Source organism: Crinia signifera, chromosome 1 (assembly GCF_055691185.1).
Source record: "Crinia signifera chromosome 1, ASM5569118v1, whole genome shotgun sequence".
NCBI lineage: Eukaryota > Metazoa > Chordata > Amphibia > Anura > Myobatrachidae > Crinia > Crinia signifera.
In genome coordinates, this window is record NC_139217.1 from 58371263 (window position 1) to 58397676 (window position 26414).

General features: G+C 46.1%; 1 protein-coding gene across 1 annotated transcript in view; it reads right to left on the reverse strand.

Annotated features, from left to right (window-relative positions):
- Window positions 1-26414, reverse strand: part of SLC2A9 (solute carrier family 2 member 9) — a 278105-nt gene that overhangs the window by 117730 nt on the left and 133961 nt on the right. The window contains exons 11-12 of the mRNA XM_083157786.1: window positions 10204-10305; window positions 4949-5024 (exon numbers count right to left, since the gene is read on the reverse strand). Of these exons, the coding sequence (XP_083013912.1) occupies window positions 4949-5024; window positions 10204-10305 (178 nt within the window). The remainder of the gene's footprint in view (window positions 1-4948; window positions 5025-10203; window positions 10306-26414) is intronic.

The window sequence follows — 26414 nt, forward strand, 5'->3', positions numbered from 1 at the left end:
TAGTACAAAATGATAGGTAGAACCTGATTGGATGCTGTATGTGCCTTCTCTGCCCATCCTCTTTTGGTTTGTTATATCGACCCCTAAGGAGCAGATGTACTAAGCCTTGGAAAGTGATATACTGGAGAGAGATAAAGTACCACCCAATCAGCTCATAACTACAATGATACAGGCTGTGTTTCAAAAATGACAGGAGCTGATTGGTTAACAGTTTACCACTCTCTATGGCTTAATTACATGGGTCTTCAAACTGCGGCCCTCCATATGTTGTGAAACTACAAATCCCAGCATGCTTTGCCACAGTTTTAACACTCCCTTATAGCAAAACTGTGGCAAGGCATGCTGGGATTTGTAGTTTCACAACATCTGGAGGGCCGCAGTTTGAAGACCCATGGCCTTAGTACATCTGCCCATAAATCTTTAAATGTACATCCTTATTCCTTTCTCCGACTAAGCCTTCCAGTGACCGTTTGACCCATACATCGGTGCATAGGGTTCCCAGTTACAGCTTATTAATAATTACGTTCAGCCTTACTCACAAACTATGTTAATTTTTGTCCTAATCTTACTCTGACTGCAGAACCATTCAGATAAAAATAACTCCGCCAGTATTGTAATCCCCCGTATAAAGCTGCCTGGCAGAGCCAGTCTAATCCCCAGTATTATCACTGGAAAACATAGAGCCTGATAACCCTTCATCTACTGGAGGCACTTCAAAAGAGATTGGGATTCAGCCGGCGTAAGCACCTGTTACACCATTATTACACCATGCTGTAGTCTTTCTTTGTTTGCAAGGAGGGTTTTAGCAATCAGCACAAAGGTGTGGAAACAAAATTAATTCATCTTCTACCTTCTGTGTGCAATTGGTTTCCTCAACTCTTGTACACAGAAGAACGTCTGTTAGGTACACTCTGTTATAAAGTGTATCCACCCAACAATTGCAAGGACATACAGTATCTAGAGCAGGCATGTCGAAACTACACATCCCAGCATGCCTTGCCATAGTTTTAGCATTCCCTAATAGCAAAGCTGTGGCAAGGCATGATGGGACTTGTAATTTTAGTTTCACAACAGCAGGAGGGCCATAGTTGGGACATGCCTGATCTAGACGAAGCAACACCAGTGACTACAAGAGAGGGGTGAATTGAGAGGATTTTTGGCAGTGACAAATCTTCTTGACCTAAAAATGTTATTGTTTTAATGCAGAGATGATAGGCGGAGATATATCAGGGGTATGGGTAAAAACCGGACAGGACTCCAGTGCCTGTCCGGGGGAGACCTGTCCGGGGGGGACGGGGGGGGGGACGGACAGCTCGCTCCTGGACAGGCACTCCAAAGAGAGGAGGAGGGAGAGAATAAAGCTTCCCTGTATGGTCCGGGGATGTAGCAAAACCCGGGATGGTCCGGACCACAAGGGGAGGCTGTAATTTCCCCTTCCCCATGTCCCTGGTGAAGGCTATTACAGGCATCCCCCCATGGATGGGACACCCCCGGACCGGACACAACAAGGTCTGGAATGCAGAATTTGATGTCCGGTCCGGCATGTTGGGGTCTTGTCCGGTTTCCAGTTTTCACTTAGTCCTATATATCAGCAACAAAGGGATACTGAAATCTATATATAGTATACAAAACCACATTATCAGTGCAATTATTATTATTATAATTTTATTTATAAGGCGCCACAAGTGTTTCGCAGCGCCGTACAAAGGAACAATACAGGGAGACAAAACTTGGCATAACATTGAATAAATAACAAAAATACAGTACAAATACAGAGCGCCACAGATCAGTACACATTACAGCTTAAATATAAGTAGTGAGGACTCAATCAACATACAACAAGAGGCTTGAGGCCAATGATGGAGATGGGTATGCGGATGAAGATGGTCACTGAGAGTTGGAGTATAGGAGAGCTGTGAGTGACATGTGAAAAGAAGAGGGCTTTGACAACAGGAGGGAAGAGGGCCCTGCTCGGAGGAGCTTACAATCTAGTAGGAAGGGGAGACAGACAGATTACAAGAGGTGCAAGCGAGTGGGTGGTGGTTAGATAGCAGGATGTAAAAAGGCAAGGGGTCGGTGAACCAGCTGGTTTATGCAGTGGAAGGGTACGCTTTGATGAATAGGTGAGTTTTCAGTGCCCGTTTGATGCTTTGCAAGGTCGGGGAGAGTCTAATGGAGCGAGGGAGTGCGTTCCACTGAAGGGGTGCAGCACGGGCAAAGTCCTGTACTCTAGCATGGGAAGCAGTGAACAGGGTGGAGGAGAGACGACAGTCGTCAGCCGACCGTAGAAGGCGGGAGGGTGTATGAATGAAGATGAGGTTAGAGATATATGGAGCAATGGAATTAGAGATGGCCCTGTATGTGAGTGTGAGGTGTTTGAAGAGGATTCTGTAGGGGAATGGAAGCCAGTGCAGATTTTGTTGAAGGGGAGTGGCAGAATTAGAGCGGCCAAGTGCAATACACAATAACATGTGAATGAGCCTCATGAGCTAACAATCTTAAGGAAAAACAGAGACATAAGCCACAAGGTTGGAGTTTCAAAAAGGAAACATCATTAGTTTTATGTTTTATGAAATAACCTGGAAAGAATTCATAATACAGATGTTCTACTACTGGTGCTGCTCCATTGCAGCCACTGACTGTATGATATCCCAGACTCCCCTGCTCTCCTCTGTCCCATTCTGCTCTCAGATCTTGTGTTTCAGAGCAGAGAGTACTCAGAACAGTCGCTGTAATATATGATATTGGTGACACCGATAAGGGGAATGCTGGAGGATTCAGTGATGTGTATACTGGGTACTTAAGCAGTATTTATGAACCCATCACTCACATTATTAATACTGCAATGCAATGGGGAGGATTAAGAAATGTTTAATGGTGACAGTAGTAAATCATACTGGCAGTCCACTGAAATAGAGGATTTGACGGGTTCACTTTAAAGCTACAGTACATCTCTGCCCCAAGTGATTTAAAACTTTTTAGTCAAATCACAGTGTATCGTCTAGGTCAAATATCATGTCATAACTGAAGTAGAACAGATATTAAATAGGTTCTAGATTTCAACGTATTTGATTTTCCCTTTCTCTCCCCCAAAGTAACCTATTTTCCTGGTTTACAAAGACAGTAACTTCCTAATTGTATATACATTCCAGCTATGTCAGCCACAGCGGCAGGGCTGGAATACAGAGGGAGTAGGGGGGAACAGGACACACACTGGCCCCCTATATAGCTCCTGCCAACACTGGAATGTACTACATCATATGTGGAGCTGATTTATGGCGCTGTTGGCGGTTAGCGATAGTCTGCGTATGTGTACAACCTGTAGTGCGCATGGGCGAGGCCAACCTGATTGGCTCCTGATCGCGATATTTAGGGGGAGGAGCCACAGAACATAAACAAAGCTTTCTGCGGCTCTTTTCAGTTCCTTAAGGGATCGCGACCTGCCGTTTTTTTGTTTTGGCAAGTACCCGAGAAGCCTACATGGATTGAAGAGGACGTGATCTACGCTGGAGGACCCTGGTGAGTATGGTTACCTTCCACAGGTACCCTATATGGATCACTACAGGACTAGTGGACAGAGGGATAACTACTTATGTGTCAGGATAGGTAAGTATCAGAATGTATGGGATCCCCTTCCCCGCCGCCACTGCTTTGCAGCTTACCGTGTCAATTATAATCACCCTAAAAGTCGCCATTAGCGGCGAGACATGGGGATCTGTCTGACTTTTGTCTAGTATTGTTACAATTACATTCCCTGAAATAATAAATAATTCCAGGCACGAATAATAAACATCTGGAAATCAGGGAATGTTGGACATGTAGGCAGGGCAGCCGAGAGGAATGCCAGGCCCAGAAAATTTTTTGGGGGTGTGGCCTAAATGTGGGAGATATGGCCACCTCCCGCACTTAGGCCACCCCCCCAAAATGTTTAGAGGAAGGTGAAGGATAACTCTAAACTCAGCAGCAGCAGCACCCTCTTCAGGGCCCCTCTAGCAAGCCTGGGCCCGGGTAAATAGTACCCACTCCCCCCCCCCCCTCGGCTGCCCTGCATGTAGGATACACATACACTTTCTCTGCAGTTCAAGTTTTGTCTTATTGCTGCAATTAAATTACTGTAAGTTCCTTTTAAATCACTTGGGCCCTTATTCAGATCTGTGCGGCCGGAGCCGCATACGGTGCTCCGGCCGCACAAACCAATCCCCGCCCACAATACGGATCGCCACGGCCGTCCGTACACGGACGGCTGGCGATCCGCATGAAAATGGTGGGGCGTACGCCTCCACCATGGTGGGAGCTGCCCCCTGCATTCGATGGTCTGCGACCATCGAAGGCAGGGCCGCACGCCCCACCAGCTCCCGCAAGCTGAGACCACACGGACAATGGTCCGTGTGAAAGCTTGTATGGGGGCGGAGAACTGACATCCGGCGATGTCAGCTTTCCGCCCCCATCACTGGCGTCATAGCCTCATTACCATGCATACGCCCCGCGTTTGCATGGGAACGCCCATGAAACGCGGGGCGTATGCATAGGGAAATGAGGGTATGAAGCCCCTCACGCCCCTATACGCCCCCTTTGCGGCGTAGAAACTTTATGTGCGGCGATTTCGCCTGCACATGCGCAGATTGACCTCTGCGCATGTGCAGAGTGAAAACATCGGCGGTACGGCCGCACGTGGGCCGTACCGCTCAGTTCAGAATAAGGGCCTTAATGAGAACAATTTAATTCAGCCAATTAGAACAATATATGCTCACGATTCTCAGCAACACAATGTGAATGACATTAAACAAGTTTTAACATTTCAGGTCAAAATAATAACAACATGTGGCAAAAAGAAATGTAAATCAGACAAATGCTTACAAAGCAGCATAATTAGCTGTCCTAGTAATTAACAATAGATCTGCTTACAGTATATCAGTAGTCCAAGCACAACAGTGCAAATAAGTCTTACCTGGTCCAATGCAAAACGCAGCAATTACGCCGAGAATACACACAATGCTACAGTAAGGAAGCCACGATGCGCGGTCCTGTAAGTAACACAGATCACAAATCAACTGAATAAATATTGGCGTAAGAGGAGAAAAACACAAAAGGCAATGGGCAAGATGTACTAAGCCCTAAAAAGTGATAAACCAGAGAGTGGTAAGCCTGGCATGACATGGCAGGTAGTAGCTGATTGCCTGGTGTTTTATCACTCTCTATTTTATCACTTTTCAAGCTTAGTACATCTGGCCCGATATCATAGCATGACTGCAAACTCCTACAAAGTCAAGTTACTCATACATAAACCTGCAAGGCTCATAGATTCGCTATCTCTAACCCTTTTCTGTGGATTCCGGTAGAATGGTCGACAATAATCTAAAATGTCACCCTGTGAAATGTCAACATTTGGAGGATACCGATGGTTAGGTATAGGCGCTGCCTGAATGGTTAGTGGGTAGACACTAAGGGGAAGGGATAGGCAATAGGAGGTGGGCTAGTAATTAGGCTGCCGAGGGGGGAGGTGGGGATAGGCACTAGAGGGAAGGGATAGGCACTAGGGGGGAGGGAATGTGATTAGGCTGCAGGGAGGGGGTTAGTGATAGGCACTAGGAGGAAGGTTAGGGATAGGCACTAGGGGGAAGGGATAGGCACTAGGGGGAGGGGATTAATAATAGGCACTAGGAGGAAGGTTAGGGATAGGCACTAGGGGGAAGGGATAGGCACTAGGGGGAGGGGGTTAGTTATAGGCACTAGGAGGAAGGTTAGGGATAGGCACTAGGGGGAAGGTTAGGGATATGGTTAGTGGTTAGGCTGTAGGGGTGGGAGGCTACTAGGGATCAGGGCCGGCGCCACCACTAGGCAGCTCTAGGCATTTGCCTAGGGCGCCGGCACCTGGAGGGCGGCAGTTCGCCCCTCACCCCCTGCACTGTGGTACCTGCGTAAAAAAAACTTCTGTCCCCGGCGTCCCTGCTGAGTGCTGGTGTAGGGGTGTCCGTGCCGCCGGGGGAGCCTGCGGCGCTGTTATCGTGTATACGCTTGTCGCGCCCGGCGGGGTCCCTACAGAGCATAGAAAATAACGCCGCGCGCATAGCGCTAGTTATTTTCTATGCACTGTAGGGACCCCGCCGGGCGCGACAAGCGTATACACGATAACAGCGCCGCAGGCTCCCCCGGCGGCACGGACACCCCTACACCAGCACTCAGCAGGGACGCCGGGGACAGAAGTTTTTTTTACGCAGGTACCAACCAAGACCCCCCCCCCCCCGGCACCGGGGCGCCCCCACCCCGACTCGCCTGGGGCGCTCCGGTGCCTTGCACCGGCCCTGCTAGGGATAGACACTAGGAGGAAGGTTAGGGATAGGCTCTAGGGGGAGGGAATGTGATTAGGCTGCAGGGAGGGGGTTAGTGATAGGCACTAGGGGGAGGGTTAGGGATAGTCACTAGGAGGAAGGTTAGTGATATGGTTAGTGGTTAGGCTGTAGGGGTGGGAGGCTACTAGGGATAGACACTAGGAGGAAGGTTAGGGATAGGCATTAGGGGGAGGGTTAGGGATAGGCACTAGAAAGAAGGTTAGGGATATGGTTAGTGGTTAGGCTGTAGGGGTGGGAGGCTACTAGGGATAGACACTAGGAGGAAGGTTAGGGATAGGCATTAGGGGGAGGGTTAGGGATAGGCACTAGGAAGAAGGTTAGGGATATTGTTAGTGGTTAGGCTGTAGGGGTGGGAGGCTACTAGGGATAGACACTAGGAGGAAGGTTAGGGATAGGCACTAGGGGGAGGGAATGTGGTTAGGCTGCAGGGAGGGGGTTAGTGATAGGCACTAGGGGGAAAGGATAGACACTAGGAGGTGGGCTAGTGGTTAGGCTGCAGAGGGGGGAGTTGGGAGGCACTAGGGGGGTTTAGTGATTAGGCTGTGGGGAGGAGGTTAGTGATAGGCCCTAAGGGAAGGTTAGGGATATGCACTAGGAGGAGGGTTAGTGGTTAGGCTGTTGGGGTGGGAGGCTACTAGGGATAGACCCTAGGAGGGAGGTTAGGGATAGACACTAAGGCGAAGGGATAGGCACTAGGGGGTTAGTGGTTACACTGCAGTGGGTTAGGGATATGCACTAGGGGGAGGGGTTAGACAGAAGGGTTGGGAGGTTAGAGATAGGCACTAGGGGCGGGGTTAGACAGAAGGGTGGGGAGGTTAGAGATAGCCACTAGGGGGAGGTTAGGGATAGGGACAAGGGGAAGGTTAGGCACTAGGTAGATCAGTAGAGGTATGGATTACGGATAGGTGGATAAATATTGGGACCTGGAAGCAAGTGTGCGCCAGAAGTGTCTCTCACAGCATGGCCAGGACCCAGGAAGCCCCTGCTGCCACAGGTAAGAAATCATAAGAAATTTACAAGGTCCCGACCCCTCCCCCTCGCCGCTCCGACCCCGCCTTTCTCCCTGAAGCAGAGATGGGCAGGGACCCGCTGCGCCACCGTCGAGAGACTGGGATGCGCGTTCGTGTGAGACGCACGTGCGCCCCAGTCAGATGGAGCGCCTCTCCGCTTAATGTCACCACATATTACTACACACGCGCAATACAAGAAAGTACATTATGTGGGCTATATCCAGCTGTATATCAAGCCTTAAATGTATACATATTCTAGTGGTTCATGTTTACTGGTTCTCCTATTTTTTGACCAGACTAGACTGTGCCTATTTGCCATATTTAGTAAAAGTGGTTAATAAATTAAGAATTATCTTAAGTTGTATTAAAATGCAATAAAAGAATACGTCTGTTTGAAGTCGTTCAGGACTAAATTGGGGTGTGGCGTGTGATGGGGTGAGGCAGGTGAGGCAGAACCTTTCCTGTAGAAATAAGTTGGTTTGAAAAAAAAGTTGGTTATAGGGATATTGAGTGCACTGCCATGTCTAACTTTTGCCATTGTCTATCTAATGCATGTCTAACTTTTGTCAATGTCTAATGCATGTCTAACTATTGGCAATGTCTATCTAATGCATGTCTAACTTTTGGCAATGTCTAACTAATGCATGTCTAACCTTTGATGTTGACCTATTCACTGTCTGACTAAACATTGTCTGCCAGTCATCTGGAACCCAGTATCTAAATCATTTAAGCCCCGTACACATGATGAGAATATTGGCTAATGGCCAATTTTGACTAAGCAAGTTTGGGTACTTGTTTCCTAGCACGGCCACACCGATTTACATCGGGGTGGTCGTGTCGGAAAAATCGGGCTGATCGCATCGCATGCGATTTGGTCGCATGCGATGCGATCGACGCGACCGACCGATTTTGGACCCGATTTTTTTTTTTTATGAAATGTAAATCGGGTCCCTGGGACCCGATTTTACATTGAATTCAATGTAAAATATTCCCAACCCCCCCAAATGTCCCGGCGTACACCCCACCCCACGATAGACGCCAACCCGAAGCGTGGCGAACGCAGCGAGCCCGCGAGGGGCGGCGGTGCGCGTCCTCCGACCTTTTCATTCCCCTACTATCCACGTCGGCGTGGAGTTGAGAATAGAATAGTGTGGCGAGCGCAGCGAGCCACCGAGCCCGAAGCGTGGCGAGCGCAGCGAGCCCTGCGAGGGGACGCGTATAACTTCACAGGTATACGCGTCCCCTCGCGGGGCTCGCTGCGCTCGCCACGCTTCGGGCTCGGTGGCTCGCTGCGCTCGCCACACTATTCTATTCTCACTCCACGCCGACGTGGATAGTAGGGGAATGAAAAGGTCGGAGGACGCGCACCGCCGCCCCTCGCGGGCTCGCTGCGCTCGCCACGCTTCGGGTTGGCGTCTATCGTGGGGTGACGACGGGGACATCTATAATTGGTCATATTGGCCCATTTTACATTTTTCACATTTTTTCAAGATTTCAATGTTAAAAAATATTTTAACATTGAAGGCTATGGAAAAATCGGGGGCATCGCGTCGGGACCATTGTTAATGGTCCCGACCGACGCGATGCCCCCGATATTTTACCTTTCCCGACACGATTTCAATGTTAAAATATTTTTTAACATTGAAGCCTATGGGGAAATCGGGGGCATCGCGTCGGTCGCGTCGGGACCATTGTTAATGGTCCCGACCGACGCGATGCCCCCGATATTGTGCCTAGCCGGCTAAATGGACCTGATTTCAAAGGAAATCGGGTCCATCGGGGGTAATCGTGTACCTTAAGTTAAGGTACACGATTACCCCCGATTGTGGCCGTGCTAGGAAACAAGTACCCAAGTTTGACTAGATACACAAAAGAATTTAGGTAGATGCACAGGAGATTTTGGGCGGGATGCTCTAACATCCGTGCCCGCCCTTCGCTGACATAATTATCACATATGCTCTAACATATGCGATAATTATGGCAAAGGACAGCTCTTGCGTTAAGAGCTGTCCTTTGTGGTGAGTCAGCGGGGGTCCGTGTGGGGCGGCGGTGGCTCGCGGTAGAAGCCCATAGGCTTCTAAGGGGCATCTCCAGCTTTTGATGGCGATGCCCCTCCTCGCGGTAACACGGCGGGGGATCTTTAGCGCATCCCACAATGCGGTAAAAACCCTATAGCAGGGTTTTTACCGCATTTTTAGTTCAGAGAATCCCGCTCTTTGACTGAAAGATTTTGTCTAACTAATGTTAGTCTATGATCTAGTTAAATTTCCCTTACCTGCACAATCTGCTAGGAGATACTGACTAACGCTGGGAACCAAAATCTTGCAATGTATGGGAGAAAATGTCAATCGATCAGTTGCTCCCAAACACTGGGAAATGGATAAAAAGGATTGTTTGATTTAATCTAATAAAATAAACGACTTAAACCAATGTATCTGAATTACTAGTTTATGTTTTCCTGCATTTGAGAGCAAATGATTGAGTATCATATGCTCCCATACAGATTTTTGTTCCCACCAGATAGATTGGACAGATAAATCTGTAGGTTTATACCCAGCATTAGCGTTGGTAACTAAGCAGGAGAAAAACTGGTAGATTTTGGCTAACCTTCTAGGAGATTTTGACTATCTAGTCAAAATATGCCAAAATCTCAGTGTGTGTACACCCCTTAACAAACCAACCAGATGAAGAACAGCATGGTAATTTTCCAAGTGGTAAAGATAAGTGGTTACAAATGCACTTATTTATCTGCCCCCATTCATTGGTGCATTCCCACATGAAAACACACAAGTACCCCTAGCTATGGCAATAAATGTATGTTAATATAAATATAAAATGCTCACCTGGAAAGTCAGAGATAAAGTCAATATTGTGAAAAACACCGCCATCAGCCCAAAGCCTCCAATCAGAAGAATCCTCCGGCCAAGTTTTTCCACTGTCATACCCTGGTTTACAAGAGAGACGGCACATATTACCGATAAATGATGTACAAGTACATAGTAAATAAAGACAGTTGCATCAGGGGTCAGGACACAAAGTAATCATTAGGTGCCATTGATCGGAGTAAGTAGCAAAAAATTGTTAAACACACACATACACAGAGTTATTTTTAAAAATATATCACAGAGCATATCTATCTCCTAACAGGAGAAACAAGATTGGGTTATCTAATAATAGTAATTGTTTGAAATGCGGGATGGCTGGAGCGGATCTGGTCCATCGTCTCTGGAGTTGCCTTGAGGTCTACCTTTTTTGGAAGAACGTAGAACGGTTTATCCAAACCTATATACAGAGCGACTTCCATATATCAGCGCAATGGGCCATTTTAAAGTATTGAACCTGGCGATGGGACAACCAGGAGCAGAAAGGCTAAGAATAAAGTAATGATGGCTATATCCGCCACTGCAAAAAAAAATATTCTGCAGATGTGGATTCAGCCTCAGCCCCCTTCTATGAAACTGTTTTTGGATAAATTATACAATGTATTTTTGATGGATTGGGTGGAAGCTTCCACACAAAAAGTGAGAAACCAAGAGAGGTTTCTTGAGAACTGGGGAGATTTTATACAAACTCTATCCCCCCAAGTTCAAGAGAAAATTCAGACCTGTTTCTTGCTAGTTGAATGGAGGCAACAAAAGGAGGTTGGGGGACAAATATAAATTTATACTGCTCTGAAGATTGAGAATAAGAGGATGAAATGATATTCCCGGGGACCCGGGGGCTATCTCGCCATGTCCTGTCTATAAAAATAAAATAAAAAATGTGTATAAATATCTAATCTTCTTATTTAATCTAGAAGTGAATATGTATCTTAAAATGTATTGTCCTTCCTCTTTTTTTTTTGCTATTTTTCTTTTTTCTTCGATGTATATTGATATAATATTATATATCGGCAATAAAAAATATAATAAAAAAAAAAAAACACATACGCCTATACTGTATGTATGTACCGGGCATAATGCCATTAACAAAACCTATACTTTTGTATCATATTGACAATATGTTCAAATTCTGAAAGTATAATCATGTGACTGGCCCAACATCGGATAAGATGCTACACAATGTCATGATATAATTAAGCAGATGCAGGGCCAGTGACTGGGGGGGGGGGGGGGGGCATAAAGCAACATCCATATGGGGCCATGGCCTTGTGAGGGGCCCCAAGGTTCTTAGGGATTCAGGGACTGTAAGCATGGCTGCAGCAGTGCAGTGCCTAGCAATGGTTTTAAAAAGGTACCAGCCACCCACCTGCCAGCCTGCACAGTTTTCTGGAAAGGAACTTTCTCGAACCCCCTCTCCAATAAATCCCCTGGGTCTGGTCACCTGTCTGGCTCCCTGTACTACTGAATTTGATGACATCAAGGGACACACCGCAAATTGCATTATGCTGCGCACTGCCACCTGCCCTTCCCTGTTCTGTCCCTGTATTGCCGATGATCTACCCACCTAGGGGGAGCATGACTATAAGAGAAACACAGGCAGCATGGGCTACAGCCTGAATAGTGGCATTGGTGGCACCAGGGAAGTGCATTGGAAGTGCCGTCATTCAGCCGGTCTCATAAATGAACAGACAGTTATTCAGTTTGGGCAGCATGGATGGTGTAATGGTTAGCACTACTGCCTCACAGCACTGAGGTCATGAATTTGATTCCTACCATGGCCCTAACTGTGCAGAGTTTGTATATTCTCCCGGTGCTTGCGTGGGTTTCTTTCGGGTACTCCGGTTTCCTCCCACAATCCAAAAATATACTGGTAGGTCAATTGGCTCCCAACCACATGTACATGTGTGCATGTACATGTGGTAGAGAATATAGATTGTAAGCTCCACTGGGGCAGGGACTGATGTGAATGTTCAAATATTCTCGCTGAGGAATATGTGTGTGCTATATAAGAAACTGTTAATAAATAATTAATAATAATTATAAAAAAACACAGATAAAACAAATATTCTCTATGCAATATAAATTTAATATTTAATAACAGATTTTTATTATATTGCATAGTTAATATTAATTATCAGTGTTCCTTTGTAATAATAAAAAAAAGTTTTAAATATGCAATGTAATAAAAATCATATAGCAGTGTACCCGGACCCAAGATTTCTGAGCAGGGGTCCAGCGGCACCAGTAGTATCTTGAGGATGCTAGGCTTGGCTGATCATAGATGCAGAGTGCTGTTCCAGGCCCCCTATAAGCCAGTAAGTAAGGGCTAAGGGACAGAAATAGTGTTTGCCTCGTACTGTGCAGCGGCACTGGTAGTAAACCCCTAGTTACAGACAAGCTTAATATTTACTATAAATAATTAGCCTAAATACCAGAGTGGACATTTTCATATCTGGATGAATAGGACTTCCATATTATAACACATAGAGATTATGATGTGTGCCCCCCAAACTGGGCCACACTGCATCACACCACAGAGGACCACTGAGTACCGCCAGGGTGAGGAAGTGATCGCTGGCACCCGCACCACAAGCACACTGGTGTGACCTATCGGAGCAGTAGCCAGGTGCTGTGTAATAAAATGCTGGAGCAACAAGTCTGCGGGACCAGGCATTCCAGCACCATCAACTCCAGGCAAGAAACACCAGCACCATCAACTCAAGGTCAGTTCCCCCTTCAAACTGTCTGCCTCTTCTCAAGCCCAGTTACCCCTACCGTTACTGACTCCCCCATCCCAGTGTCTCCCCTCCTGCCAGCCCAGTTTCTACCCCCTTCCCTCTCCAACCAGCCCTCTGCATAGGGTTACCAACTCATCCCTTTAATCCGGGACACATATTAATTACACAGGTTCTGTGGCTGTTTAAAACCAGGTGAAATGGAGTCTTGAGGTGTGGCAGTTTAAAACCAGGTGAAAGCCAGCCACAGAACCTTTGTAATTAATATGTGTCCCGGATTAAAAGGATGAGTTGGCAACCCTACCTCTGCACCTTGAAACTTTCCCCATATGGGTCCTGTCACAGCTTCCCCCTCTCCTATTTAGCTCAGTATCCCCCTTCTACAGCCTAGTATCCCCCTTCTCACCCCTATCTCACTGTCTGTCCCTCTTTCCAGTGACCTCACCATCTCACTGATCACCTATCCCAAAATCTCCACCCTTCCATTAAGAAATTAACACGCGGCAAGCAGTGGGCGCAGTGGCGTCAACAGGAATAATGAATAAGGTGAGAGAAAAGGATGAATGTTAGGTGTCCGCTGCAAGTTTAATCCTCACTCCATGAATTGTACTGGTGGAGCCATGGAGAGGACTGAAGGGTTCCGGACATCTGGCTTTATACATCTGAAGGTCCAAGAAATAATATAGGGCCTTATTTTGGTTCATTCTTTCTGACAAAATCCTTCTTAGATGGGCAAAACCATGTGCACTGCAGGTGGGGCAGGTGTTACTTGTGCAGAGAGAATTAGATTTGGGTGGGGTTTTACTTCAAAGTGAGATCTATATTGCAGTGTAAAAATAAAGCAGTCAGTATTTTCCCTGCACAGAAACAAAATTACTCACCCAAATCTAATTCTCTCTGCACATGTTACATCTGGCCCCCTGCAGTGCACATGGTTTTGTCCATCTAAGAAGGATTTTGTCAGAAAGAATGAACCAAAATAAGGCCCATAGTTCCGTGAAGACAAAAAGATCCCCAACTTATTAATAGAGCGGTGGCATCTACTGAGCTTGTGCTGGCTACAGTATGCTCAGCAGAGATCCTGCTATAGTGGGAGAGAGGGGGCGTGTCAATCGGCCTCTTATTCATATCCCGCCATCCACTCAGCCATACACCATTCCCCTACTGTCATATAATCCCAGCAAGCTCTGGTAGCATTTGCAGTGGCATGGGTTCCCTACCTGTGGTTTGATGTCAAGCATGCACTTGGCCTGTCACAGATGGCAATGAGCCAAATACCACAGAAAGTATGGTGTGAAACCGAACCACAGTGCATGTCTGGTAAGCAACCCATACATATCATCCTGATGGGAGGAGCTTCCAACTGAGCCCCAGCTGCCAATCCTGCCTTCAGTGACCGCGCATGCCTGGCACATAGGTATGAGACATTTGGTTTTACACTGACCTGATTCATCGTGATCAGACTCACAAAGGTACAGGACATGCGCCCACATATTTGCCCGCTTAGGGCTGTAGTTTTACTAAAGGTCAGTTTTAAATGATTATCGATTTCAAATCCATTGATCCAAAATCAATGTGTTTCCAGAGCTAAAACACGTTTGATAACATATAAATAAAAAATCTTCGTTAGTAAATGAGAGCTTTAGCCCCTGGACCGCAACATTGATTTAACCGTGTCCTATAGTATATAGCAAGAATCTAGCCATTTTTTCTTTTACATTATTTATTATTTTTCTATTACAGACAAAGATGATGACACTCCACCAGGCTCTGTTCCCATTATTGTGATGAAGTGCAGTTTTTTACATCACTTTCTGTGACAGTTGTGATTTGAAATCTCCCATGCTGAATCTTCAATTATGAATCTCTGACACAAATCTCTCTGTCTGTGGCTCATTATCTGAGAGAGAGAAATCTCTCGTGCTGAATCTCCCGTTATGAATCTCTGGCACAAATCTCTGCATATGTAGGGCCCTTAACTCTCTCTGTACATGTTACATCAGCCCCACCTGCAGTGCATATGCTTTTGTCCATTAGAAAGTGATTCTGCCTTTCCGAGTGAACCAGAATAACCCCCCAGTATACTTTTCAAGTGTGGAAAAAAACTGTAGTACCCAGATGTAAATCACAAAGGTACAGGGAGAATATATTGTACATAAATTATCAGACAGCAATTTGCGGTCTGCAAAGAAATAAAATCAGCCTTGACTGTCATTCAAATGTCATTCATCTAATTAGGATGAGGCTATAATTATATAATTTTTGTTGTACAAAGAACAATAACCACGCAAATGTCAATTTATAACAGATTGCTGAAGCTTGAATTAATTCATTGACAGTGTTACACATTTACTAGGCACTAGAGAAAGAAAAAATATTCTTGGAGATGGATGTGTAGTAGAAAATCAACGGAGCGGAAATAAGGAAACTGAATTCTATATGAATAATACATAAAGGGGCAAATCAAGACAAACATAAGGCACAGAGCAAAATGTATTTTGTTTGCTTCTTTTATGTCCACAACATACAGGATATGGTCATTTGGTCTACAGCAACTAGGTCTACAAGCATTGGGTCGACATGCAGCAATGTTGACATGGGTCTATGTCGACATGGGTCAAGGTCACCATGGGTTTAGGTCGACAGGTCATTAGGTCGAAACAAGCATTAGTTCGACATGGGCAAGATCGACTGTCAAAAGGTTGACATGGGATTTTTCACTGTTTTTTGAGCCGACATGTCGACGCTGGGATGTGTAGTTCAACAACAGCTGGAGGGCCAAATGTTCTAAAACTATAGGAGAAATTTGCTATGATCGTATTTTATACATCAGTTACTTACTATCAGTATCAGTTCACGTGTCCTTAAGTCCTGTGCTGGTCAGCTGTGTGGGATAGTAGCGGCCATCTTCAATCTAAGCTTGGAGCAAGGGAGGGTTCCGATGCTGTGGAAAACCTCGTGTGTGGTACCTGTGCCAAAGTCATCACGTCCTAAGGACTTCAATGACTACAGGCCGGTGGCGTTGACATCTCAGCTGATGAAGTCCCTGGAGAGGCTGGTCCTTGGCTATCTTCGACCTCTAGTGAGATCTTCTATGGACCCATTGCAGTTTGCTTATCAGCCTGGAATTGGTGTGGATGATGCTGTCATACATCTGATGCAGAGGGCCCTGCCTCATCTGGAGAGAGCTGGGGCCACCGTGAGAATAATGTTCTTTGACTTCTCCAGTGCTTTTAATACCATTCAGCCCATGCTCCTGGGGGAGAAAATGGTTGACTCGGGGGTGGATCATCATCTAATCACCTGGATCCTGGATTACCTTACAAACCGTCCACAGTATGTGAGGACCAAGGAGTGCCAGTCCGATACTATTATCTGTAGTACAGGGGCGCCGCAGGGAACAGTTTTGGCACCATTTCTCTTTACTCTCTATACTGCAGATTTCACATACAATTCATCAACCTGTCATCTACAGAAGTTCTCTGATGACTCTGCTATTGTGGGCCTTATCGTGGATGGGGACGATAGGGAGTACAGAGAACTTGTGCAGAACTTTGCTACCTGGTGTGTGGGGAACCATCTTCAACTCAATACGAGGAAGACTAGGGAGTTGGTAGTTGATTTCAGGAAACGTCAGCATACCCCCCCAACTCCTGTGAGCATTCAGGTAATGGATATTGAGATCGTAAGAACTTACAAGTATCTGGGTTTTCACCTTAACAATAAACTGGACTGGTCTGATAATTCTGCTGCTCTGTATAGGAAGGGGCAGAGTAGACTTTATCTGCTGAGGAGACTGAGATCCTTTGGAGTGCAGGGAGCGCTCCTGAAGACCTTCTTCAACTGTGTAGTGGCATCGGCCATATTCTATGGAGTGGTCTGCTGGGGTAGCAGTGTTTCAACAGCCGACAGTAAGAGACTAAACAGACTGGTAAGGAAGGCCAGTTCTGTCCTAGGAATGCCTTTGGATTCTGTAGAGGTTGTGGGTGAGAGGAGAATGATCAACAAGATGACATCATTATTGGATAATGCTTCACACCCGCTCAAAAACGTTTTGACAGATCTGTGTAGCACTTTCAGTGATAGGTTGCTTCACCCTCGATGCTCAACGGAGAGATATCGCAGATCGTTCCTTCCGGCTGCAATTAGAATGTACAACTGTCATGGTCTGAAGAAGACCTGCATGTTCCTAGATTCTTGAGTTATATTGTTTGGATCTTATCTTATTATGTGTGTTCTTATTATTATTATGCTACTACTCTTATCTGTACTTGAACCTTGCTGTAACACTGAAATTTCTCCATTGTGAGACGAATAAAGGGATTCTATTCTATTCTACTAATGGTGAAATGTATACGAATTCTATTTTTTACGTATGTATTTTTAGGATGTTCTACAGAATACGAATGAATACAGCCGTAAAACCCCTATTTATTTCAATGGTATTGGCAAATATTGTTAGATCTATGCAGGTTTCTCAGTGTAAAAAAAATTAAAATGGCTATAACCATCCCCGGGCCCATTGAACCAGTCCTGGTTTTAGAAATTCAGGGGTAAAAAAATTGGGTTTCCCTTGTATTTCTAAAACCAGCACCAGGCTTATGGTCCTGAGCACACCCCAAAATGACATCCAAGGCCACACCCCTTTTTCTCGGAACAGTGGCGCCTACCGCATGGAAGGTCTCACTTCTGAGAATTGCAACAGGCCCGCCATCAGGGGGGACTATGGGGACTCCAGTCCTGGGCCCAGACAAATGTGGGGGCCGCACTGGCTCCTTTTGCCAATCGCAGCGTAGTGCTGTTCACTGTCACTGCGGCAGAGGAGAAAGGCGGAGCAGATCTGCTATACGCATGGGGCGAGATGTACAATCGCATATGTACATCTCGCCGGTTTAATCATGTCTAGCATCTCTACGTAAATAGTTATTTTTCAACAGCATTACCCAAAATAGAATCATGGCAGCAAATGGATTGTTGTTGACTTGCTATTGAGACTCTGAAAGCCTATTAAAAAGTTTTCCCTTTGCACAGCTGAATCTCTTTCCGTAACTTTGGGACAGTGTGCTGATGGGATATCATACATTACGTAGGAATTTACCAATCAATGCTGCACATTTTTGTATAGCAAGAGACTCATTTACAATTTCACACGAATGCTCATGCAGGAAATCAAGTCCGCAAAAATAACTCATAAACAGGAAACACATTTTATATCCTACATAAGCGGTACGCAATGTGCGGCACTCCAACTGCTGTGGAACCGTACGTCTCAGCAGGCCCTGCCACAGTTTTAGCATACCCTAACATAAAAACTCTGGCAGGGCATGCAGTTATTTGTAGTTCGACAGCAGCTGGAGGTGAGCCAAGGGACTCGCCCATCAGAACACCCAGCGTTTCATGGCATTCCTATAAAAATGCTGGGCGTTCCCATGGAAATCAGCCGGTGATGTGGGCACCAGGGGCGGGAAGATGACATCACCGGATGCTCTGAGCAACCTTAGATGAGCACATGCCTTCCACATCATTCGATGATCGTCGACCATCGAATGATGTTGGTGTGCCCGCGCAGGCTGCGAATGGATGTCAAAAATCCATTTGCGGCCAGCAAATGGATGGCGGCCAGGCCACCATTTGCAAGGCAGGGTTTTGGTGGACCTTCCGAATCAACCAGAATAAGCCCCCAAGTCCCAGAGAGCCCGCCCTGCTGGAAAAATGCTTCCCCCGTCGGCCATAACCACTTGCAACCATGCAAGGGGATGTGTAATGAAAACACATCCCCTCGCATGTGGCCGCAGCAGGAGAAATCATTAGATGAGTAGAGTTATACTTGTGGGCTCCAGGATGAAGACATGGTGGAAGGATGATGTAATGTGTTGTCAGCCACCTGCCCCCGGCATACTGCATCATGGCCGCATTTACGTGGCAATGCCCAACACCACCACCACCCCCGTCCCACCCCCAATAGGGACGGCGGAGACAGCCTTGGCTTCAGCCCATGCATGGGTTAAGTGAGGGGGTCCACACTCCCCCAGGCAGAGGCATAACTATAGCACTGCAGCCCCCACCACCGCGGGGGGGCGCTGTGCATGTGGGGGCGCCAGGGGCTGCGGTGCTATAGTTAAACCCCCCCTCAATCCCCCGCAGACTTACCTATCGCGCTGGTCCCGGCGGCTCCGTTCTTCTGCTGAGGACCATCACAAAATGGCCGCCCCCATATAGCACACTGTTCTCTGAAACTGTCTGCTGTATGGGGGCGGCCATTTTCTGGTGGTCCTCAGCAGAAGAACGGAGCCGCTGGGACCAGCGCGATAGGTAAGGCTGTGGGGGATTTAGGGGGGTTTGCATGGGCGGCGGGGCGGTGGGGTAGGGGTGCTTGGCGGGGCGGCGACGGGGGGGGTCCCCCCTAACGGCGGGGGGGGGGGGGGGTGCCCAAAACGTAGCTACGCCACTGCCCCCAGGTATCCCGTCCAGAGCTGACCAGCTACGGTGCGCATTGTAAAGCCGGGGGATCTTACGTAAAAAGTGTCCCCCAGCTGTGGCATGACACTACAGGCTTTTGGAGCCCGGTGCTGGTTCCAAAATATGGTGGACCCCTATGCTTTTTGTCCCCTGTATTTCAGGTCTGGCTCAATTTTTTTTTTTTTTTTACTTTTACACATTTTTTTAATACAGATCTCACTGATCTGCACATGGTTCTGTCAAATTCGCAAGTCAGAACCTGGCCTATTTTTTTTGCGATTTTTGGTAACGTTTAACCAAAAATCGCACCCTATGACTGAGTTGTACAGTTTATAATGGGAAAACATCTGCATGCGAATTTAAGTGTAAAAAAAAAAATGTGATTTTCATGGCAAAAAATGTGATTTGTACCACAAGTTGCATCCTATTAAATTTTCAGAAAACGTGCAAATTCTGACTTTTTTGTGAAAAATTTAAATTCTAAAATTCGTACTGTATTATATATTGCCTTACATGTATAATGAGTAATATGATTTTAGTAATACCGTGTTTCCTCGATATCAACCAAAAACACCACAGGGCTTATTTTCGGGGTAGGGCTTATTTTAATAAACATTGACACCATGCCCCCAGTCCTCCATCTTTAACACGACCCCAGTTCTCCTTGTTAAACATGCCCCAGTCCTCCTTTAGATATCGGTAACATACCATCACAGTCACCAACAATCAAGAACTTTCCAGTTCTTCTTTGCTGCGCCCCAGCTCCGTGCTGTGCTGCAACCACGCGATGTGCGCTGTGACGTCACGCGCCGCCCCCGTAGTGCATCCCTGGGACCGGGAGCAGAAGCGGCTTCAGTAGAAGCCTGTGCAGTACAAACACTGCGGAGGTGTTAGCAAAATAACACATCAATAAATAAATATCTCAAATGCAAATTAATTGTGGACTGAGGTCTCAATAGAGACCGGAATACAGTGTTGAGTGTAACCATCAAACAAAAATCTTGATTCAGTGACTTGATACATTATTCTATTGTGTGGCCATTTGATCTGTAATGTACTATATCCAGTATCCAGCATCGTGTGTTAATAAACTTGTCAACTGTCAACATCAAAGCTGTTCAGAGCTACCTAACATCCTAAGACATTCGCAATGATTATATCATTTACATTGTCTGAGCTCTGTGGGAAAATCACCTGTCTCAAAGCGACACACTTTTCAGCTGAGGCTGTTACCGCATCAACAAACATTCTACTTCCTATTTCCTTACAGTCTGACATCAGGGTTCCTGTCAGCATGCCGCGTGTGTGGCTTCAGTTTGGATTAGTATAGCATAAACATTTAATCATTCATGAGATTACAGGACAGCCCATCATAATATGGAATGTCTAGCAGAATGTGACAGAAAAGTATGTAGCTGTGATTCTATTTGGTTATACGGGGCCTTATTTATTAATAAAAATACTATGAGATCATACAGTATATCTACTAAAGAGAATGGCAGCACCTGATTGGTTGCTCTGGGTAGCTGCACAATGGTGTAGTTTTGTATTAAATATGCCATAAAATGACTTTCCACAAAATCATTATTAATTATGTATCAGTATAAAATAGTTTGGCACTTGGAAGTTTTAGTTGTTGAAGCTTGTTCCTTCGTATTTATGGGGCCCATTTGACATTGGGTTTTAGCTATTTAAAACCCATTATGTATGATAAATGGTGTTCTAGCTAACCAGCTTCTAATGCTGGCTACACACAAGCTCGTTCTGGCCCTGTCAGGGTACTGGGGAATTCACTAGTAGGTCAAGCTGATTTATGACCCTGCCCTTTTTTTAGGGGGTGGGTTCAGACACAAACCTTCAATAAGTTTTAATGCCGCCGGGCAGTGAGTGGTGGATGACTGACGCGGCAGAGGCAGTGACAGATTAAGGTCTTAATGGGCCTGGAGCTGAATGATCAAGGGCCTATTATGCGCAATAATAGGGGTTGTGGCCAGCACCTAATAATGTGGGGGGCGTGACCAGTGTTCTGGTTGGGTGGTCTGCTCATGGGTGTGTCTATATTTGTGTAAATACTTTCAACTAATTTCAAATTCCAACACTCACAGGATGCAGGGAGCTATATTGCCGGGTGCCCATCCGCATGATGCCGATGTCCTAAGATTACTTATACTGTACATGCCTCTTACACATTATGCCACATGGAATGAGCCAAAATTCCCACTGACTGAGTCAAAATTCACATTAAGCCACACAGATTAATGCAAAATTCACATTTTGCCAAATGGATTGAGCCAAAATACACACTATACCAAATGGACTGAGCCAAAATTCACAATATGCTTCTCAAACAGGGACATTGCGCGCCACTGCTGCCATGTAATCCTACATGGCAGCAGAGAGACCCCCCCCCCTTTAACCGGCTATATTGTTTAACCGGCTATATCTTCGGAACCAACAGACCCATTTACATGGGATTAGAATCATATTGAAGAGGTGGGCTTCGAATGATTTTGGTCACATGAAACTGGGCCATTTGGTTCCAGAGAAATCTGCCCTTAGAAAACATGAACAGCCATGAAATTACATTTCATAAATAAAATAATAATATCTCTGGCACCAATTAACCTACAGTATATGAACCAGCCTGGTATCATATTGAAGGCCCAGCGATTTGGGTTCTAATGAGATCAACTTCAAGCTTCTGTGACGCCAGGGAGGGGACTGGCAGCTGTCGGAATTGGGTGCGCGTTGGAATTAGCGGGTCCCATGTTATCCTATGGTGAAATCGTTCCAGCTTTGCCCGGTGGTATCTCCGGTTCCCGGGGAGCTAACGACGCAGGGCTGGGCTCGTTGGATAGCCCCAGTCCTTATCTACAAAATGCCTATTTGGAGAGTGGGCCTGGAGCTGTAGCTCCATCAGGCCTATTGTTAATCCAGCCCTGGGCCGAGGTTGCAAGCTGGACATTCTTTGGCTCTGCTCCCAGAGGACTACATTCATCCAGTAGGCCATTACCCTCCCAGTCCGACACTGGCCATACAAATGATATATCTGCAGATGGTGGTTGTTCATACACATTGGCCAATATATAATAAGATCAAGGACTCCCGTTAGCTGGGACTACTGCCCATACCAGCTCCTGCTGCTGTGACTTCTGCTGATGGCTTCCATTAGTCACCCATGATACACCCCACCTACCCCCCCCCCCCACCCACACACACACACACACATACACACCTGCTCACACACATCAGACCAGTGACTAGTGATTGCTGCTGGTCATCTGATTCTCTTTGCACTTTGCAGCACCCCTTTACTGCACTGGGGGTCACGTAATAGTGCAGAAGGACCCAATGACCATCAGCCCTCACCAGAGCACGGTCCTTGGCTCTAGACTACTACAGTATTTTTTATTTTATTTACAGTGAGCAGATGGCCAGTCCCTGCACAGCTGTCTCTGCATTTGGCCAGAGAACCATAACATGCATTCATCTCTGGCATTAGTAATACCTGGTGATGGGAACCAGTGATGCTATGGTTAATTGTGGAGGTAGAGTAAATCAGTATAACGTACATCCATCTCTGGCATTAGTTATACTGCTGATGTTTATTGTGTAAGCAGTGTGTATCCTGAGATAAAATCTTGTTATTTATTTTTTTATCGCTGGTGGTACACAAGTTGATTGACAGAAGGCTGGCATTTGTGGGTGGTCCGCTCTCTGTCAAGAAAGTGTCAATAAAAATGTCCCACCTCTGTGCAAATACAGCCAAATTGTGGACTTTTTCCTGCAATGGGGTCGGTCCTAGTGACACAATTAGATCTTCCCCATGCACCGGAGTCTCCTCTTCGGGCGTCTCACAAAAGGAATACTGTCAATGTAAGTATGCCCAAGGCTCTCTTCCCTGCACTGTTTGGATGCCAAGAGCATGTGCATGGCATCTATTCAGTGATCGCTGCCTTACAGAGCAGCGGTAATCAAGTAAGACAGTGACTGGCAGATGAATCCTTATACAGAGAATCCCAACAGGGGTCTGGTAAGTATACTTACCTCCTCCCTCTGCCCCCTAATCCTCCCTCCCTGCAGCCTAACCCCAACCCTTTCCCCATGTAGCCCAGCCCTAATCCCCCTTTGAAGTGCATAACAATCCCTTCCTACAACCTAACCCTAACCCTCACCATCCCCGCATCCTAACCTAACAAACCCCTTAGTACCTAAACCTATCCCTGCCCAACCCCCGAGGCCTAACTCTAACCCGTACTGACAAACAGATGGATCAGCTCCCGTTGGAGCTGCTTCTAGCAATACAATCGCCATTCACCAGCCTTTGCCAGCCAACGGAAGGGGGCGCACGGACGAGATGCTCACATGCCCCGTTCTATTGGAGCCCTCCGCTGCCCTCTGCAGCTCTCCTGCAGCCCCTCCCCCCCCAGCTCCACCAATCCCTGCCTGTCTCCCTGATGCAAAGACGGGCAGGGAAAGTGCTCCCCGCCGCCGTGTTGACGGGCATCTAACTAACTGCATACTGTACCATTTTTATGTGTCATTAAAGCTAGGAAATAGACTGTTGTTAAACACGACGTTACACTGGAATAAGATGCTTGTAGGACTCTCTGGCCTTAAAGATACCAGTTTGACATCAAAATGTATTCTCTTTGTGTCTGCATGGAACTTATAATTTCTAATTTAGGAACACAATAAGGTTGCATGCTGTACTAAAAGGCATGGAGCGATTGATAAAGGTTGGCAGACATGCACTGAACTGTGTAATATGCTTTCAGGATATTGCCTTAGTTACACAAATGATGCTCACGTTAGCTTCTACCTAATCTGACAAGTTAGTAGAATTGGGAAAACATTGAATTCCATAACAGATATTTTTTGTTTAACAATGTTTAGTAATGATGAGTCCCCCTACTCCGCAGTCAGCATTCAGGCTGCACAGCCCACACTTACTCAGCGTCTCTCCACGACAGCGGGGTCTGCGGGGCCTTTGTTACGCCACTGGTAAAGATGAGTCCCCCTACTCCGCAGTCAGCATCTAGACTGCACAGTCCACAGCCATTTATAGTAAGCTAATTAGACAGGCTCCCTTCTAAATATAATAACCAAATAGTTTTACTGGTCTCCCTAGATATTGGCAATCAGAGCAATATTGCAGTTTAGTAATTGCAGTGATTGAAAGTAATGGAACTCTCAGGGTCACTTTGCAACTATAAAAGTGGAAGTTCCACACAATTAATAACACATTGTTCACACTCCACCACCACTTTCTGGGCTGGAGGAGGGAGCTTAGGGAGTTTACACTGGATAAGAAGTTCTGCATTGATTGCACAGAAGGAGGAATACTACTTGTAGAGGAAAGATTATATAATTACAGTAGGTTTAAAACTTTCTAAATTCCTCCGTGATGAAGGAGGGATCATAAATAGGTTTGCCCGAACGCATTTTAATTGACAAAACATTATTTTGTGATAGTTTAGTACATATTCTAGTTGCCAAAATTCTATCAGCCTTGTCACCAAAAACCCCAAAAAGAAAACAATACTACCAAACATCTATACAATTAGTGCACATTGTTACCTAAGACGAGAGTCAACCTCTGGCCATAAACAATAAATAGACCCTAGTAGTGCACTCCAGCTAGAAGAACCATAGGCCACCTCTGGCCGGAAACAGTATTACAGACCTTAATACCATATATAAGTCAGCTGTGATATATTAAATTAAGTGAGTACATATAACTACACATTTATATATAGTTTATATAAATACCCTTTCTTTGCAATAGCACACAAATTCTAAAGAGGGTTTCTAAATGTGTCAAATAGTAATAAAAAAAAGACATCTAAAAAACACTTGAAGAATACTTGGGAATGAGATATACTGTAGAGCAACCTCATTAGTTAGTAATAATGACAATTCATTTTTATTAGTCATGTTAAAATAGTTTTTCACAGAGAAGAAGAGTGTGAAAGCTGTGAAGAAAAATAAAAATAGTAAATGTGCTGGATGGGCCTAATTTAGGAGAAGTCATACGTACGAGATGAGAGTTGTGTCTAATAAATGGTCTCTCAGGTGGTCTGTTAAGCCAGCACACACAGAGCAATATGATTGCTGAGCAATATTGGCTTAATATAGTATATTGCTCAGCATCCCGATTCCATCAGCGACCAGAGATGGTCGCTGATGAAAACAAGAAACTCTGCCTGTGAAAGCCGCTGGTCACAGGAGCATGCTGGTGCTGGCCCCACTATTGCGCTCCCGTCGACCATTGCCCGGTAAACACGGTGATATGGTTGCTCCGCGATTATGGCTGAAATCGCCCCGTGTGTATGGGGCTTTATAGCTTCAGTTCTAAATGGCAGTCCTCTACGCTTCCAAGAATTAATGATTCTATCCTTGCTTCCTATATCACAATGGTAAGTAAATATCACTAGGTAGGTACATAGGCGCCAACAGGTCAGTTGGGCCCCGGTAAAATGAAGGGGCCTGCAAGGGGGTGTGGTCACTGGGGAGGCATGCCCCTTTGAAAGAAAAAAACGAAAACAAAAAAATTTGTTTGGATGAGTGGGCGTGGGTGAAAGTGCAGGCAGCATTGCACACCACCACAGGGAGAAAAGTCAGCCTGCCGCTGCAGCTGCATCTCTCCCCAGCTGAGCACACAGCACTGAGCAGCTTGTGCTGAGCCGGGGACAGAAGCTGTGCTGAAGCAGCATCCTGTAATCTCTCTCCCATTGTCTGGCTGCTTGCAACTGGGGAGGGGGTGAGCGGGACCCGGGCCCATCCAGCAGACCTGGACCCGGGAAAAAGTAACTACCCCCTCCCTCTCGGCGCCACTGGGTAGGTATAAGGCTACACAATGTGTAGGAGCTTATGTAACCAAGAATGAATTGTGCTTTCCTTGCTTGCAATATCTGAATCTGCATACCAAATAATGGGGCAGATGTATTAAGCCTGGGGAAGTTTTGATAAATTGTC